The sequence below is a fragment of the Stenella coeruleoalba genome, assembly GCF_951394435.1.
Source record: "Stenella coeruleoalba genome assembly, chromosome: 1".
Lineage (NCBI taxonomy): Eukaryota > Metazoa > Chordata > Mammalia > Artiodactyla > Delphinidae > Stenella > Stenella coeruleoalba.
Genome location: NC_137169.1, coordinates 84803156 through 84823900, shown reverse-complemented (window position 1 = coordinate 84823900; position 20745 = coordinate 84803156). Strand labels below are relative to the sequence as shown.

At 32.5% G+C, this 20745-nt stretch overlaps 1 protein-coding gene across 4 annotated transcripts in view; it reads right to left on the bottom strand.

The window, feature by feature from the left end:
* The window catches only part of PTBP2 (polypyrimidine tract binding protein 2), a 79330-nt gene that overhangs the window by 10698 nt on the left and 47887 nt on the right, over nt 1-20745 (bottom strand). For 2 of the 4 annotated variants that reach the window (XM_079944110.1, XM_079944111.1), the window contains exons 8-11: nt 17554-17749; nt 3777-3931; nt 2280-2313; nt 1769-1861 (exon numbers count right to left, since the gene is read on the bottom strand). In XM_079944110.1, the coding sequence (XP_079800236.1) occupies nt 1769-1861; nt 2280-2313; nt 3777-3931; nt 17554-17749 (478 nt within the window). The remainder of the gene's footprint in view (nt 1-1768; nt 1862-2279; nt 2314-3776; nt 3932-17553; nt 17750-20745) is intronic. The other 2 variants (XM_079944113.1, XM_079944112.1) reach the window with 1 other exon arrangement.

Genomic DNA, 20745 nt, shown 5'->3' with positions numbered 1-20745 from the left:
ATTATTTGCCACTACATATAGTTTGAAACCTATAAGTCATGCTATTAGTAAGTCAAAGCTTTAGTAAAAAAATTTTATAAAAATTAGGGGTAAAAGATTTATCAATGTTAAGTATTGTTAGGCACTGAACTGTATTCTCCCAAAAGTGATATATGGAAGCTTTAATCCCTCAATGTGACTACCTGGAGGCAGGGCCTTTAAGGAGGTAATTTAGGTTAAATGAGGTCACATGGGTGAGGCCCTAATCCAATAAGACTGGTGTCCTTATAAGTACAGGAAGAGAAATCAGAGCCTCAGAGGCTGAGAAAAGGCTCAGAGGAAAGGCCATGTGAGGACATATGGAGAATGGAGCTGTCTGAAAGCCAGGAAGAAAGTCCTCACCAGAAACCAAATCTATTGGCACCTAACTACTGGCCTCCAGAACTATAAGAAAATAAATTTCTGTTGTTTTAGCCACTCAGTCTGTGGTATTGTTATGGCAGCCCAAACAGACTAATACAAGTATAGCAAAAATTAAATTATCAGTTATCTAGTCCTTACATAAAACAAAACTAAAAATATTGTGAAACATTTGGTTAAATTCTACCTCAGGTACTTCTCAACCGTAATGATTGCGTATCCTTTATTTACATGAGGGTAATGCCACCCACAGCTCACACAATGAGGAAGAAAATCAAACATTTAAGAATGCTTTGTCAACTATGAAACAAAAACTGTAAAATGCTACTTGCAAAGTTTATAAAAACAATGGCAATGACTACACCCACCAGAGTACAGAAGTGTACACAAGCAGAGGAAGAAGAAAAGATTTAATTAGCATCTATGACATCATCAGCACTTTTATATAACTTCCACTAAAGATGGATAATAGCTGGTAAGAAACACAGAATTTCAAACTTACTTCTGACTCCAAAGGCTAAAAGGTCTAGTTCATCATGTTCTTAGTTTGTGAGTCTCACTGGATATAATAGCAAAAATACACTAGTTTTTACCCCAAAAATGGCAAATTTCAAAATTAATAACATGAGTACACCCAATCTAAAGTACCATCATCGCCAAATCTCAACTAACAGAATTATAAGCTAAGAACATATTGACTTTACAGTCAATCACACCATGAATATGCAGCTACATTCTAGATTTATGTGATTTGGCTTTGTGCATGAATTCAAACGAGATGTTAATTAAGTCATCAATTATTTATCTAATAGTATAAGTGTAACTTGTCTGAAGTACATTTTAAGATTTCAAAAAGGATTAACAGTGGGATATTTGGTGTAAATTTTTCATTTTGTAAGAACCTGGTATCTCTAAAATACATTTCCCATGTGACTCTTTACTAAGTTTAGTTAAATACTTGCAAATGACTTTAGAAGAATTAAAATAACACAGCGTTAATCAGGATTCCGTGGACTATATGAACTGTTAACTTTGATTACAAGGAGTATCAAGGAATGAAAAACACTAAGGATCTTTAATATGTATGTCGTAATTCTTATGTGAAATTGTTATTGTAATTTTGAAGCCAAAACATTTCTTCCTTAGACTCCACACAAGAAATGGTTAAGAGGACAGCAGAAAAATACAAATATGTTCATCATGTACAACTATTCATGTTAAAATATGAAAATTAACATGACATTTTGAACCCTGGCTATTAATAAATGGCTTCTTACTAACATAAAGAGTTTGTTTATATTCACAGGTTTAGATTATATATTTGAAATCAGATTTGAAGATGTATAGATAACGTATAATTTAATCTTACCCAGTTGTGATTGGTTTCCATCAGCCATCTGTATTAGAGCACTGTCTTTCTTGTTGTACAAAATCTTCACACGCTGCACATCTCCATAAACACCTTATTTTAGAGCCACAGAGAGGTAATCCAAAAATGGAATTAATTTTACGTGCAAGTCAGCTAAATATTATCTTTCTGACATATTAATGAAACATTCAGACATCAACATGATCACTCATTCAAACTCATCATTCTCACAAATGAATAAAGAAGATCAAGATTTTGAACAGTGAATTTTGAAAAGAATAATCTCTGATAAACCCTCAAAGCTATGTGAATGATATTAAATTAAAGATCATGCAAAATAAATCAGCATGCATTAAAACAAATTTTGTGTCTATGGAGAGTTTTAAATAGCAAAGAAAAATAGCAAAAGATTTACTATTCAACTTTAAGCCAAAGTGCTAGCTACAAATAAGAATTAAGGTGAAACAAAAATCAAATCAATAATAAAAGTATAGTGCTAACAATAACATACCGAAGAGGGTAAACAGACTTTGGGGCGTAACCATCTTTAGAAGGAGAGAAGAGCAAGCAGCGTAAGACAAGAAGAGAGAAGAGTCGAGGAAGAGCGGAGATGAACAGATCATCCATAACGAAGGGTGGTTCCCGCAGAATGGTGAGGTGGTCATGGATCATGGTTCAAGGCGGTTAATTGGGGCAAGTTGGTCCGAGGAACATTTGTTCAAGCACAGAAGCATGAACACAGGGAATGGAGACAGGGGATGAAGACAAGGACAAGGAAAATAAAGGATAAGACAGGGAAGGGAATGGGCATTTGGGAAAAGACAAGGAAAGGGAAGGTGAACACACAGGGAAAAGGATGAAATGGGGAAGGGAAACAGCAATGCAGAAGAAAAAAATAAGGAATTGGGGAACAAAAAAAAAATAAAATATAGGTCAGTACATAGGAAATGCAGGATTTGGTCAGAAAATGGTTGGTTTATGTACTGTACAAGAAAAACTGAGTAAAATGTAGTCATCCAAGACAAATATGGGTAAAGTACATCTATATCAAAGAGTAAATTACAGCATTTCATCTCAACATAGGGAAGGAAAGCATGCACAGGAATTTTAAACTTTGAACTTTAACTGCATAAGCATGGCTGGTTATGAAATGCAGGCAAAATTCTTAAGAGAAAAACAAAGGCACTCTGATTCAAACATTTTAGCATGCAGAACTATGGATGACAATAGTACTAAATGATAAAATAGCTTAATGTTCATATTAACAGAGGCCAATTAAAAATGAAATATTCAAATTAGACATCATAAACTGATACATTGAGCTTCCCACATTTCATACCAGCTTCCATAGCAATCAAAATAAAATATACCAGACATAAAATGTACAACTAAAGAAAATAACTCAGCAATAAACTTTATTTAAGGGGGTGGGAGGGGTTCAGGGAGGGGTAAAGTTGAAAAATATTTTTAGAAGACAATGACTAATAACTGCAAAGAAAAAATTACTAAGAAAGACTGGAAGAGTGCCTCGTCAAGATCTTTGGAAGAACCTTCAAAGAAAAATGTATTAGAGTAGTTCACATAAAATAAGATTTAAAAAAATGCAATGACACATAAGCATGAAATGAACAAGCAAATAATTAGAAAAGGCAAAGAGCAAAATTGTTTTACAGTTACATCTGCAAATTAGATCACATTTGCCTTTTGAGAACAACAAAAAGATAAAAAGCCAAACTACAGTACTTCACCATATTTTTCTTAGGAAAAATAGGTAGTTAGGTTAAAATATATATATATATATATATAAAAAGAGATATGACTGTCTACAGAAATAAAGTATTACCTAAACAAGTACATAGATTTTATTCGGAAGTAGAAACACACAGAAAATACTTTGACTAATGAATGTACATAAAAAGAAAGGCAAGTGCAAAATGAAATAAACATGAAAAACTTTCACAAATGAAATGGAGGTAAAAAATAAACACTAGAAAATTATTTTACTAACCTCTTCATTTAAATTGCTAACCAACAGGACTGTATTGCCACCAGCTGAGACTCCAGGCATACCCACTCGGCCAGCAGCAGCTGCAGCAGCTGCTGCAGCAGCATTTGGAATAGCCAAAGGACTCAGAGCTCCTGGAACAGCTGCAACAGGAAGCCCTAATTTTAAAATAAAGCATATTTTACGAAACACACACAAGTCGTTTACAAAAACCAATTTAAGCACGATGGCTGCACGGCTTAGGGCTGACCGTTCCAAATGGTTCCTGAAAGTTAATTTTTATAACATTTAGAAAAATTAGTTGCTGATAAGTAGTAGATAAAATTAATTGGTTTCAATGAAATCATTAAATATTAGAACTAAGGTACATACCTGTATTATGTTAAAAAAAATTAAATATACAACATTCCATTTCCTATGGAAAAGCAAACACAGCATAAAGAATATACCTCCAAGTCAGAGACTTGAAAAATTCACTTCCATGGTTCATAGTGAGGAGCCAAATCTAAAAAAAAATCATCTTCAACATAACAGTAACTCACTTTTTTATACAAGTGCTACCTTCTTTATAAACGTGCTTGAAATTAGACAAATAATTACAGCTTACAAAACATATATAGTAAGTCCTTCACTTTTAGAGACAAAATCACCCTGAACATCATTATTTAATTAATTCAAGTGACCTAAAGAAAATCTTACCATAATCTGTTTTCCTTAATTCCACACTCAAATAGGTATAACACAAGTTTCTCAATTACAACACTTCCCCCGTAGAAAGAATGAGAAAAAGTCTCTATTATCACACAAGCTTTCTCTTTCAATATTTTCCTATCCTTTACCTACCAGTTTTAACATTTCCTTCTTATTTCTACTGTTCTACTTTCCAGTCTTACTGTTGTTCTGTCATCTTCAGGATTCTTCATTTATTCCATGGAATTCCCTTTGTCTCAGCATCTTTATCCGTATTTCAATTATCAATAAACTTGGATTCCTTTCATCCCTTAAATTCTTACATACCAGCTTATTTCTCAATAAATATTAGTTCACTAAAGAAATGAGTTATATGTTCTTTTTTTTTCCTTCTCATGATAAAGGCGACAAACATTCAACCTACATGAAGTTAATTCATGACGTACCTGGGTAGAACTGGCCCTTAGTACTGTTGTCCCATAAGTTCATGTTTTATTTCTTCTTTTCTCTTTCCAGCTTTCTTGTACATGTCATAAGGATGTGCTGTTACCTCTGGTTTCAGACGTTACTCTTTTAGCCAAGTTTGTTTATCTTTTTACTTTACAGAAACTATGACCTTTCATTGGCAGGGTGAACAGCTCTTGAAGACTGACAATTCTTAACTTCTTTAGTTTTTGACTTACAAAATTTTTCCCTCCCAATCTCCTTTTATCTTTTCTGAGTACCTCCCCCATCAGTAGAATGGTGTTTCTCACTTACATTCTTGCTCTGTATGAGTTTATTTTACAGTCCCCCACACCACCACTCCACATACCATTTTTGCAGATTCCCTCCCCCCCATCTTTTTTTCTTATTTCTCCTCTTTTATTTTTTAGATTTTACTTTTTGTTTTGGAAATTTTCCAACATATACAAAAGTAGAGAGACTAGAATAATGAGCCCCATGTATCCACAACTGTTTACCAATTATTAACTCATGGCCAATCGTGTTGTATCTACTCGCAAATTTCATTTTTAAAGTAAATCCAGAAATAAGGATCTAATTTTAAAATAGAAACTTCTCACGTCTAATAATTACTCATGCATAATAGACTTTAGTGCCTTTTAGGATCCACCACTTTAACTATTCTATGGTATTACTAACTTCTCAATGTTAAATATAATAGCTCTCATTACATTTGATAGGCTGTTTCCATTTAACATTCAATGGATATCTTAAAATGCTGCCACTGTAAGATACATTCCTAATTCCTAGGTATGTACTCACAGTCATTTTGATCTTGCATACTCTTATTAGACATGTAGTTAGATTCCAAAACTTATAGTTCTAAGTTACTTATCATTTGTCTCTGTTGATATTTCAAGAAAAATTACTAATTCATGAAACACATATAAAACATCAATACATTTGATATATCAGTCTAAACACAACAGTCTAAACACTTCATTTTTGCAGAAAATGGTTTCTTCTAAAATACATCTCTACCATGCCAATATACAATTAAACATCATAATACTTCACCAAAATATTCAATGATGAAAAATTTATTCAAAGAAACTTTAAGTCTGGGATTTGTAATGGAGATACCGTGGTAGCACAATATTATTTAAAACATCAAGACATCATGGAAAAATAATCACTGAGAATTAAAATAATTAACATTAATTAAAAAATGGTAATTAAGAATTAAGAGACTAGGCTAAAGCCCTTTTTGAAGTGTGAGAGACTTAAAAAAAAGAATGCCACGTTTTAATAAACAACATTACACTTTAGTAAAAATAAGACTTAATTTTCTTGTGAAAATATTCGTGAAATTTTGTGGCTCCAAGTAGATACAATTTATCTCCTTCTAGTAAGGAGATAATGGAAAGCTCAGCAAAATGTGGAATGTAAGCTATGAGGTCCCCACTGTTCTTGCTACTATCCAAATGCTACTTCATAATCTCCCTACTTCTCCATTTATTCTCACCATTCTGGGTCACTTGCTACTAAAGTCAGATGATTTATCCTCTTGCCAAATGTTCTTTCTTCATTTTAGGCAGCCCAGAGCATGATGCAAAAGTACTTCAAGAGATGAGGGCAGTCACTGTCCTTAGCACCACTAGCATGTATTTCTCTTCCACTATTTCTTCTCCTAGTCTGGTAACTTAGAAAAACTATTTCAGTCACCTTTCACAGTTCCAAATCACTAAAATAGTCTTGACGTTTTTATTGGACTTTTAAAGCCTCTAAGGATAGTTTCCACCATTTCCTTCAGTATACTCTTCTCTAAAAAATTATTTTGTCAGTAAGGTAATTTTTTTTTTAGGTTTAATCTCAGTGTTGTCTGCTACACAAAAATATAAAAACCTACGAAGTATTTCCTGATGTACTATTATAATGAATTCTGAAAAGGAATTGTGCACTGTACTTTTCATATTAATGTTAACTCCTAGCTGTGAGAGAAAATACATTTACTATCTTCCCTTTGTAAAAAAACATATAAAACACGTTATGCACACTGGCTCTAATGGATTACTTTTAGCTGTAGAAATTATTTTAATTTTAATGATTTACGTCTTCAAGGCAGCAGGTATGCTATAAAAAACACTATTTATGCATATTGAGATGGGGGATAAAAATGTGTTTTACTTTCAGTATTGTTGTAAGAATCAAATAATGTCAAAGAGCTTCATAAACTGCCACATGAAAAGGAAGGTGTCACAGGGATCCCCCTTCTATGTGAAATGATCTTCATTGGCTGGGCCACCCAGAATTTTGAGTGATTCAGCAATTTTATAAATTTCTTATATTAGTTCTGACACATTACTAGCCCCCTTCTCCCTGAGACTGATGGCCACACTGCCATGTACCTATCTGATAGAGATTCAAAGTGCACAGGGATGAAGTGATTACAAATTATGCATCTGTCTATCCCTCTATCCCTCAGGTCATATTTTGCTGAGGTACACAGACATCCCTAACCTTGTCCATTACAACTGAAGAATTAAACTGTTCTTGATAACATCTTAAATCATTTGCAAATTTTATCTATAATTTTTAATGAACTTTTACTTTAGAACAGTTTTAGATTTACAGAAAAATTAAAAATTCTCCACAGTTCTTATAACCTTGGGCACCCCTTTTCCCCCATTATTAATATCTTACTATAGCATGATATAGTTATATATCATATATATTATAAATAGATATATTGTACTATCATACAATAGTATGATATATGTTCCAACTAATCAGCCAGTATTAATGTTATTATTAATTAAGGTCCATAAAGTATTCAGATTTCCTTAATTTGCATCTAATGTCCTTTTTTTGTTTCAGGATGCCGTTATTAGATTTAGTCATACCTCCTTAGGCTCCTCTTGACTACGACAGTTTTATCCATGCTTTTTAGAGATGCAGAATTTGTTCTATCCTTTCATTTCCTATTCTGAAACATCTATCCAAAGTCAATTACATCATATCTTTTGGTCTTAAAGTTCTTTCCCCTGTTTTTGGTCTTACACTTCTTTTCCCTGTTCAAGACATCTGGTGGTTGTTATTCTCACACACGACTGAACAGAGGATTGGTGGTGGGACTTTGAGGCCTGTTATAATTCATGTAGTATAGGGTCCTGGGTGAGGGGGGCAGTTTTTACAATATTTTATTTCCTGACTTGAAAATAAAAATTTTACCTTTGACAAGAATGACAGCTGCTATTTTTTCCTCAAACAATCCATTCTTCCTCTTCCACCAAGCTTCCCTTCAATTTTTATTTTACCCTCTAGAACCCATTTTTCTTTTCTATCATTAACAATTGCATTTTATTCAATGTGTTCCTTAGAGAAAATTTTTAATTAAAAGCTTGCTTGGTCCTAATGAAACTTATCTTATAACCCTCTCAAAAAGTCATTTTTACCTCCCTAAACCCTTCCCCAAAGGAAAGTAAATAAAGGGTGCATTATTCATCCCACTATCTCACCACCCAATGTTACTTTCAGACTGCTGTTCTGCCGTCACCAATTAGAATGTCTTTGAGGTCGTACCATGCAATCATTTCTCATCAAAACAGCCATTAGGTCACTGGGACATTTTCTCTCATTACATTAAGACTTTGGCACCTGGCTTTATTTCTTCCTTCTATCTCAGCTCTTGTCCTCATCCTGTGATCTGACACACTGGTCTCACGATTTCTTAAAAACTTCTACTTTGATGATTTTTACTGTATCAGTCTGTTTTACCAACTTCTTTTGCTACATCTTTGATTTTTTTCTTTTTTTGCCATTCATTTCTAACATTACATCCCCTTTCCTGACTTCGTTCTTCCATCTTATAGATCCTCCTACTCCCATACCAGCCACTGAACCAACCCATTTTTAGCCTATATGACAACCACTTCCCTTTCTGTTCTCCCTTGGCTAGACTATACTATGTCTAGAGCATTTTGGCTTGCTTGTTCCTAATCCATTAATGCTCTACAATGCCAGACTTGGATAAATCAAATCCTTTGACTTGGATAAATCATATCCATTTTGGATATGCTTTCATCTAGGTTTGTAAAATATTAGAGTGAAAACACACACACACACACACACCCTACAACCCCAAACTGATTCCACGAACATTTTGTTATTTGATGTTAGCCGCATTTCCTATTCTATTTTCAAGAATTCCCTAAAAATCCACTAGACTTAAGTCCTTGTTATGTTCAGCAAGTATCTTGTAAGACTGAGATCAGAATTCCCCCAAAATTTTCAATCAACTTCAAAAGTCCTCTCTCTCTATCTGTTCCCCTTTCTTCATAAAGATACAAATGGTGAGAAGAAAGAATATGGACTATCAAAAGCTGATGACTTCAGTTCCGGCTCCAGCTCTACCCCTAAATCTCTCTGTGAGCTTGACAAAAATTCCTTCCAGTTCTCACAATGGTCCTGAAAAGTATCTCTATATTTCGTAGGCCCCAACATTTCCACTATATTCTTGATCCAATCTACTACAATCAATTCTAGGACTTAAGCTAGCCTTCAAAACAAATACTAGCTAATATGAAATTAGCATTCATTCTATGCCAGACACTGTGAAAAGTTCTCTGTATGTATTAAAACATTTAATCCTCACACTAGCCTTAAAACATGGGGATTACTATCATTATATCCATGACAAATGTGAAAGCTGAGACAGTGAAGTTGAGCCAGCTTTTAGCCAGCTTTTGAACTGAGGATGTCTGGATTTGGACCACATACTCTTAATGATTATGCATACTCCTTTACTGTAAACATTTCCTCTTGGGCCCTGATTTGCTCCTCAACTACCATCCCATTTCTCCTTCCTTCCTACAGCACTTATTCAAAGAATAGTAAGTACTTTATCAAATTTACATTCCTAATCCATTATAATTTGATTTATACCCATTCTTACGAATAAGAATAAACTTTATGGTAACTACTAAACTGAATAGGCACTTCTAATTTAACCCTATTTATTTCATCCCTCAATCCCTTACTTCTTTACTTTCCCACAACATAAATGTGTAGTGCTTAAAGTTTCAATTTCAAGTCTTTAGCCCTCTTGCTCTCTTATACCTGAGAATCTTAAACCAAAGTTTTTTTTTTCTTTCAGTTTTACTGAGATATAATGGACATACACCTTATAAATTTAAGGTGTACAGCATAATGATTTGACTTACATACACCATGAGATGATTATCACAATAAGTTTAGTGAACATCCATCATCTCATACAGATACAACATTAAAGAAATAGGAAAAAAATTTTTTCTCCTTGTGATGAGAACTCTTAGGATTTACTCTCCTAACAACCTTCTTATATAACATAGAGCAGTGTTCGTTATATGTACCATGTTACATTACATCCCTAGTACTTATTTATCTTATAACTGGAAGTTTGTACCTGTTGACCACCTTTATCCAATTTCTCCCCACCCTCAAGCCCTGTGTCTGGCAACTACAAATCTGATCTCTCTAAACCAAAACAACATTCCTCTGGCCTTTCAAATTCTCAACCCCACAGAACTCTTGCCTAAGTCCTAGGCTGAATTTCCTACTGTCTAGGTGGACTCCTCCACAAGTTTAATTCTTCATGAGTCATCATATTGTAAGGTGCCAAGTCCTATTACTTTTACATTTAATTTTTCCCATGTTTCTTTCTTTCCATTCTCATTTCTGTCCCTAGTTTAGATTCACAATTTTACCTTACTTAGACTAACAGTCTCCAGTATACTCCTTGGGATAGCATCAGTTCTAAGATCTTCTCTCAAACTAGTTCTTTCTGACATCACTGCCTTTCATGTTTTCCCAATTACCCTATGCCTCATTCACAACTGAATACTTGTCACTTCCTAAACATGCATGATATATTCTTCATCACATTTCTCATGCTGTGTTTTTTAAATCCTTTATTCTTATCCAAATCAAATGCCTTTGGCCCATAAAGCCCTTCCACTTTCTCCTTTGGATGATAAATTACTCACTTCATTATGCTCTAATATTACATTAAACTCTATTATATATTTCAGTTTGCCTCACATTAGAGATATTCAGGCGTATGCTGCCTCCACCAGAGTATAAACAAGATTACAAGCACAGAAACCTTGTAATTTTTCTGAGCCCCTACAGTACCCAGCACAGTGCTAAAATGACTGCTGAAAAATGCAATTAATGAATAAAGCAGGATGCCACTGAGGTGAGGTAGAATCCTTCTAGGAATGTGAAAAGCTCACAGCAATTAAGGCGGGTAAGAAAAATTCAGAAAGTGGGGCAAAAAGGAGAGGTAGATTCAGAGACAGAATACCATTTTTAAATTAAAATCAACAGGAAAAAGAAAAAAATATAGAAATTCAAAGGAAGAGAAATATGAAGTTAGGAGGAACTCAGAAAAAAAAAAAAAAAAACACTAAAATTTCCTGTATGTATCTACTGCTTTCCATCTTTAGAGACTGAAAACTTCCTGCATAACTTTTACCTCCTTCAGATAGAGGCACATTTTATACTATGGTCACAAATGCATAGTGTTTCTTCTACTAATTGCAGAGGTAGCAGTAATATACTTTAGAAGGCTTTACTTTGTCTTAGCCATACCACATACATAACTGTCAACTCTTAAAAATTTTTCAAGATTAAATCTACAGTATGATTTAATTTAAATCTGTCTTCTACATCCAAAGGCTGAAGTTGATTACCACTGAATCAATTTCTGTTGTTTAGCTGTTTAGCTTTAAAAATATGAACACCAGGATAAATATAAGGTTTTCAAATGTGTGACAGGGTATCATGGAAAAGGAGGAGATAAACGTAGGATTAATAAAAGAAATTTCTTAAAGCTATAGCTGAGAACAATAGAATGGATGACCATAACAGATCAGTTTAGGACTATAAAATCAACCATTAAGAACTCTGAATGAAAATGTGTACCCTGGATAGTTAAAAAGCAGCCTATGAATAACATTTTAGTCCTACAGTTATAAGCTTATTCCATTTGAGAAGGCGGGTAAATAAGTAAATATGAACTGATGTAATAATGTATTTCTCCTAATGTTTATGGCCCATTATACCTCCAAAGTATGAAGTATACAATTACCACCAACTATTTCCTTTGCTGAGAAGACAAAAAAATTTTCAGATTTAAAACATATTAATTCAAATATTATATAAAATGTACTTGGAGTTAAATAAATTCTTTAAAGCTTATTGCTTCAAGTTAATTCATGATTCACAAGTAAAAATGTTATCCAAATTTTAAAATGAACAATTCTATCCCAGCTCTTGCAACTTCCTCTTTAAAAGAGACATTTTAAAGACAGAAAGTGGTTAAGACTCTGTGCTCTCAATGCAGGGGGCCTGGGTTTGATCCCTGGTCAGGGAACTTAGAGCCCGCAGGCCGCAACTAATACTCGACACAGCCAAATAAATATTTTTTAAAAATGAATAAATAAATATGAATACACAAGAACACGTGATCTTAAAAAAAAAAAAAGATGACACTATAAGGAAATAAATAGCCAGACCAATCCAGATTGTGGCATTTTCTTAAAGAATATAACTAGGTTTCCACAATAAGTCAATGGAACTGAGGGTTGGGGCAGAGGGAGAGGACTTTAACAGAGTAATAGACATTCAGGAGACATAACTACCAAATGCCATGTGTGGCCCCTGAGAAGATCCTATTCTGAACAAATCAATGCTTAAAAAACATTTTTTGAGACAACTGGGGAAATGCAAGATTGACTGGGTATTCAGCAACATTAAGAAATCATCATCAATTTTGATAGGTATGATAATCAGGTTTTAATCAATTTTGATCAGGTATGCTTGGTAAGAAAATGTCATTACTTTAGAGAAATTATGGTTATGTTTGAGATGACTTGATGTTAAGGATTTGCCTCAAAATACAACAGAAAAAATGAACAGATAAAACAAGTGTGGGAACTAGTGAATTGAGATAATGGATATGATAACTGAAGTCTTTGATAATAAAAACTTAAAAAAAAACCACCATGTAAATAACTCATTCAAAAGTAACAAAAACAAAAGCTTTCAGAAGTCATTTAAAAATAAATTTTAAAATATTAAGTTTAAAGTAAGTTTTAAAAAATATTTTAAAAACAAGTTTACTTGTTAATTTTATGCATCATAAACACATAGAAAAGAAAACCAAATTCAATTTAACAGCTAAACACTGGAATTGTACCGATACCAAGACAGATTTACATGGCTTGAATAAAGAAAAGTATTAGAATACCGGCTCAATAGGTATAAAGTATGTTTTTATGAGAACACTAATAATTTTGCTAAAAAACTAAAATAAAGCACCTAAAAAATTACAAACTTTCCTCTATAGTAGTAATTCTCAACTCCCACTACATCTTGGAATCCTGGAATCTTAAAAAATTAGAAACCCACTAATCATTAGGGATTCTCAGTCTAGGGTAAGACCTGGTAATTCTGATGTGCAGGAAAGTTTGAGAAAAACTGATCTACAAGAACTACATATTTACCCTTATGAATAAATGGTTGTTACATCTGTTCTCAATTATCAACTATTTTCACCTCAAAAGATATCCTATACAAAGTTTGTTTTGCTTTTCTGTTAAAACCGTATGATGAGAACGGCTGCTACTTATTAACTCAAAATACACAGAAGGCTCTAAAGTAAGTATTCTTTGTACATATTATCTGCATTAATTTTAAAAATGTAGACAACATGATCATGAAAAATTAATTACTTCTAGCAGTTTTTCTAAAAGTGACCACCCCTTAATAAATTAACTACACTTCTTAAACATGATAAAATGATCATTATAATGACATCTCAATTTATAATCTCAAGAATTTTTGATCACCTTGTTCTCTGATGTAGAGTACGTGAATAACTAATAGTCTGCCAAGTTTGTGATTATGTATTTAAATGTCAGATTTCTAACTAATTAAAAAGCCCTCAGTCTCCATTCTTGAATAAATTACATTTTTGGAGACACTGTGGTCCCTAGCACTAAAAAAATGAAGCCGAGAATGCTAGTCTTAAAAAATTACTGTGTAAAATGAACCAATTAAAATTTATAATACTGATTCCAAATTAATTAAATTTAGTCAAGTGCTTAGATATAATATAAAAATCATACAAAGTAACGTGAATCCCCCTAAATATTTAGCAGAAAAGAATTATCACCTAGTATCTGTGTTCTTACAGAATCTTTGAAATAAAAGGATACCGAGCAATTATTTCATTTTGCACAAGTACTGTTTGAGGAAGACTCAAGCAGGAAATGGATCCTATCAATATTAGTTTGTTGTACTCTGAAGTCACCTGACTTACTAAATATCACTAGAAGTAAATAAACAGAGAAAAAAATTTAGTCACCATTCCAGAAGGCATGACCTCACTAACGTAACAGTGTATGTCACTATTAAGAGTGTTTGATGACTACTTTAAAAAGCAAAACAGTAAGTGGTTCCTCATAAAGATAACGGTACCCACCAAAGGTGTGGGGGGTAAAAAAAAGTTACCTTAATGTCCTGTAAATGGAAAGGTTTGGATTGTGATGAATTATTTTAAAATATTTTTCCGTAACTAGCCAGTCTAAAATGTAAGTATAAAGTTGAATGCTTAGTTCATACCAAATATGAACATAATATCCTTAATATACATTTTATGTTTTGTACATCCTAATAGAAAGAATCCAGACAACCAATTCAGAGACTTGTAAGTACCTAATAAGCAATGAAAAATTATAAACTAGTTCATAAAATAATAACAATTATAATAAGCTGGTAGAGGAAAAAGTACAATAGCCAGCCTCATATACAATTCATGTTAGTTTAAATATCACCATTCTAGAAAGAAATCTGCAACAAGATTCAGAAGGCTTTAACATTTTCTTTGACCCAATGATTCTAGTTCCAGGAATCTAGTCTAAGTAAATAAGAGACAAAAAAGTTATGTACAGGTGTTTGTCACAGCACCATTTATACTGATGAAAAGTATGAAAGTAGACTAAATGTCCAACATACTTCCAAAAGTATTATATATCCACTAGAATGTTATGAAGCTATTATAATTATCAATTTTCAAAAAAATTCTCAGTAGAATAATTCAAATAAAATAGTGTGATTTTAATTTTGTACAAATATGTATTTACATAGAAAATAAGAAAAAAATCAAAATATAAGTTATCTCATAAACTATAAATTCCATTATTTGATTTTTAAAACTTATAACTCACCCATTTTCAAAAACTATCTGCAGACATTTAAAATAAAAAAACCCAGTTGTAAGATGTAAAACCATTAAAACAGGTAAATGATGAAGTCATTTAGTAAAGGAAGGTGAATTCACATAGTTTCACCACAAAATATTTTCCTTGTTCTTATCAGGCAGAGCACAGAAACAAAAATACAGACATACCTTGGAGATATTGCAGCTTTGGTTCCAGACCACCACAATAAAGCAAGTATTGCAATAAAGTGAGTCACACAAATTTTATCGTTTTCCTGTGCATACAAAAGCTATGTTTACAGTATACTGTAGTCTATTAAGTGTGTAAACATCATTATGTCTAAAAAAAATGTATATACCTTAATTACAAAATACTTTATTGCTAAAAAATGCTAACCATCATCTGACAATGCAGGGTTGCCACAAACCTTCAATTTGTTTTTTAAAAACAAAAACAAAACAGTATCTGTGAAGCACAATGAAACGAGGTATGCCAGCATATTATATTAAAATATTCAAGACAGAGCTGGAAGAAGACACCAAATTTATTTACTAAGAACTGAGCAACTTTACTCATAATCTTTTAATGCAAAAATGTAGAACACTTGAAAAATGATAAAAGCACTGAATAAGACAGAAGTTAGTTATGGTGTAACTTTATAATCTTTTATGAGACTTATTATTACTTTAAAAAAATTCCATCAAAGCCATGAGATTACAAGGAAAACGATGATGAATTCCCTCTAACCATGACTCCACCCAGAATCAAAAACACATACAAACTCATCTAACTACACCCAAATGAGCAAACACACATAGCTCTTAGGGTCCAAGAAAGTGATTACTACGGTCATATGTTTGACGCTAGCTGAAGTTTCTTGGTATTTTACCCTTGTTTCTTTAATGAGTTGCATGTAATATTTTAAACTTCTTAGAAACTACTATAAAAAATCTTGTTGTCATCTTCTACTTTAGTTATTTTAAGGATTAAATAATGTATCTGCTAAGTGACTTGCAGAATGCCTATGACATAGAAACTATTCAGTAAATGCTGATTTTTGTCTTTTCTATAAAATAATTTCTATCAGTTAAAAAAATTTAAGAATTCACAGTAACAATTACAAGCAAAGGCCATGTATCACTCATTACTGTCTCACTCTTGACTTTAAAAAATGGTACACCATAGTCAATATTATCTACTTACAAGCCAAGATGAGGGAATAAAGCCTTAAATTAGCCCCACACAGTGATAGAGATTCTCTCAAGAAAGAATGTTACCAACCTAAAGAATCTATTATGGTCCTGATAAACTGCTATGACTTGTGCTATATGTATTAGACAACTAGAATAAAGGGTCAGTTTTGTCTAAAATTACCAGAATTAATTTCACATATCAAATGCTTCTCTTGTGCATTAGTGTGTCTCAGTTCATAGATGTATCACTTATATTACATATTTATAAATGGATAACACATGCTATATATTCACAGTAAGTAAATATCTATTTCCAAAAATTACTTCATTATAATGCTTTTTCTTTTTTAATTGATAAACATAAACTGTAAGAACTAGTTTGTGACTCATCAATCTTGGGTTCCATATGTACAGAAACAACTCATTTAATGATAATCTTACAAACTTCAGAAACCAAGAATTTCCTGAATACATCAAATAAAACTGTAAAATTTCATCTTAAATTATAAATCACTTATTTTACTTACAAAATAACATTTTCCTTTATTTTTTCTTCATCTTGACTCTGTCAACTATTAGTTGCAAATTTTTGTTTTGTTTTGTTTTTGATTAGGTGGGTCAAATCCATTGTAGAATGAGGTGAAATACAATGATTAAGACAAAATGCAAATACTGATAAATACCAAAATAAATTTTATATAAAATTCTTTCTAGTTAAAATTGTTTAAAAGAGAGAATATAATATGCTTTGAAAAAATTCTATACACCTACTCCCATTATATGCTGCATCTGTTAACTTTTCATTGTCTGTGCAGTGCTAAATTGAAACAATTAGATTGGCCCTAAAGAATATGCACAAGGGGCCCTAGACAGCATGACTTCAATTTAAAGTGTAAATATTTTATTAAGAACTCAACAGTATTTCTTCATTAGAGCTTTTCCTCTTCTATTCTGGGAGAGAAGATGAGAGTGGTGAAAAAGAATATAACATATAATTTTCATTATACTTATGAACTTAGGGTTTTCTTCCAACAGCATACATATGCTTTCTTACCTGATGCGGGGAGAAACCTAACATAATTTCTTAAATTCGAAAATGGGAGATTCATTATACTTACTGGAGTTTAAGGCACTTTCCCATTTGGCAAAATGGGAGAAAAGTGGTACAGACAATAAAAATCATACCTAAGAGAGATGTCTCCTTGGCAAATGCTGCAGCAATAGCTGGGTCCAATGCAGGTTGTCCATCCCCAGATGGAAGATCAGGTCGAGTATAATCCCTACTTTTATCATTGTTGTATTTTACATTCAAATTCACAAGTTTGGAAAAATCAATCCTTAGGGTACAGCAAGCATTATAAATATTCTGACCATCTAGGGCCTGTAAAAGTGAACAAAATATATCAGCAATCTTAAGAAATAAAAATTAGAAAAAGTATGACTTTGACAATGAAACTCAACGATGAAAAACTGCACATAAGTCACCAGGAAAGGGATCAAATTCCATACCCTGTTCTTTACTATTCCAACCAATATATACTGGTTTCCACAAATACTACCTTCTTTAAATAGAAAAGTGTTATCTAAATCTAAAATGTAACCAGTTAAACATATGTGCTAATACTTTTAATTTTAAAAATCTGCAAATATTTTAATTTAAAAAAATTAACAAGGGTCACAAATATAGTCAGTGCTGCCAAAGTAGTACCATAATAGTCTGCACAATACTTTAAAGTTAATTTTATTATACACATATCTTTTGCTGTATGGTAACACTTATAAAAATTGGTATAGGTATAAGGTAACTTCTGTTTGATGCCACATTAAATGAGGTGCCTCAAGACAACTAAATATCACTATGATGCATAATAGCAACTACCATGAAATGAGCAAAAACTCTTGGGTTGGCCAATAAGTTCATTTGGGTTTTCCATAACATCTTAAGGAAAATCCCAACAAACATTTTGGCCAACCCAATATTATCTTCCTTAACCTAGGTTGTTCAACTTGAATAACTTTTAATAACTTGCTGAATAAGCAAATTAAATGCCATCCCAGGAAAGTTCTGGAATAGATGGAGTACACCTCTAGAGTTGAAAGGTCATCTTGAACAAGTTATTTAACCTTTCTGAATCTCAGAATCTTTCTGAACCTGGAAAACAGATATGACAATGGCTGCCATGTTTCCTTGCAGGGTTATTATGAGGATTAGATAAAAGATCACATATGTAAAAGCACATATATATATTTTACACATATGTAAAACATATGAATTATAAAAGGACTGTGCTGCTGTTATGATTATTATGTTTTTTTCTGTTCCTATATAATCACCAATGCTACTCCAGCTGGATAGAAACCTGGAACGAACTAGAGAACAGGGGATCACACTGTTAATTTTTCATTAGAAGAATAAACATTTACTATATAAAGTAACAGTCCAGAAATGAAGAACATGTTTAGCTCTATAATTCACCTCAAAAATGAAAACAATTCTTCTGATAACAATACATAAATAGATCAAGCCTGATATCTATGCAGACCAAGATCTATTAAGTGTGTAAAACCAGAACTATATTAATAGTAGACCAACATATTTTTCACATTTGGTGTTTGAAAGAGAATTTTTGTATTACCTCAGTATGACTATTTTAATTGTCACACTGTTGAAGAAGGAAAGTAACTGAAACAGACTAAAATATAATCAAGAGTGCCCTGTTATGGAAAAAGTAAACCTCTATAATAGCTCCTTATGTATATAAAGCTTATAATTAAAATATTCCCACTCTAAAAAAAGAAAACCCGTTCCTTTAATATACAAAATTAAGATTTATCCAAGAGGGAAAGTGTTGGGGGTGGTGGTGGTGGTGGGATGAATTGGGAGATTGGGATTGACATGTATACACTAATATGTATAAAACAGATAATAAGAACCTGCTGTATAAAAAACTAAATAAAATAAAATTCAAAAAAAGGTAAGATTTATGTGAATATATTTACCAAGCTAAAAACTAACCTAAAAACACAATTCAACCCAAGTTCACCAATTTCAATAATTACTGATGAAAACTCACTTAAAGGGACTACATACACATCAGGATTTGAATTATATTTGAATTAGGCAATGTACCTATCATCATATGAGAATGAAAACCAAGTATCAACTCTCTCAGCCAGAGTAATATAAGTATTAATTCAATACTCTTCTGTAAAGACAAAGCATTGAAAATACGTCTTCTTTTACTCATTCCTATACGGGAAATGTTGAGCCAAGTAATAGAATCTATATCTCTCCCCAATATATGAACGTCAAAAGATGAGTAGCAAAATTCACTCTTAGGTGACTATTTCAATAACATCATACAAAAAAATCTGATATCTTGTAAGAAAAGACCTGGCTCTGGGTCATATTATCTAAATTAATGCAAAAAGCAATTACTGACACAAAAACACTAACTTCACAATAAGCAGAGTTTCTTTGGGGCTGAGTTCTTTCAATGAGGTTGACTGCCAAATATCTACTATGAATATGCTAACTGCTAGAAAGCCCTCTAGAAGCCTTTGACATTCTTCCTTTAATTAAAAAATAGTATCTTTATGTAGATGGAAGATACACAAGTATACCTAAGATACAAAAGCTAGAGAAATCAGGAAACAATATGTAAATTAAAATCACCTGTTAGCAACATACAAGAGGAACAAGAGCTGAGGATACACAAGAATAGAAATCCAGGCACTTTCAATAGCTGGCTGAGGGAAGATGACTACAAATGAGTAAACTAGATATGCAAGCTCACTTCAAGCTCGTGTGTTTGCAAAATTCCAGGAAATAATGGCAGCACACAAGTCAGTCTGTGTTCAGCAATCGGGATTGCAGTGATCTTGCTAGGGCAAAGATTTCTGACAGTAAAAGCTCAAGTTAATTTGCAGAAAGGCCTCTCAAATGTGTCTATGCAAAGGGAAGGTTTGTAGTACTCAAAAACAATCAGGAAAAAGTATTTTCATACTAAGTATAAGATTTATGGCAAAAACATGATAAACTCAGTAAAGATGTTAAATACAGAATGTATAGTTAACAACACAAAAAACACTGCATATGGATTAAAAACAGGAAAAGCCAACAATGAAACTAATGAAATACACTCTCTCCTGGAAGGAATCATTAATGAGAAACAATCCACTTGCATATTAAAACAGAGTGACCATATTAAAGGATTTCCAAAAGACACAGTGTCACTGTCCAGTGTCAACTGTACACATTCCCAATAGAGACAGATAACACACCTGAAAAGCTGTCTCTAATAACAAAAACAAAAACAGCTACTATCTACCATGTGTGTTATAATTTCAGGGTTATATAAAACAAATAATTTTTAA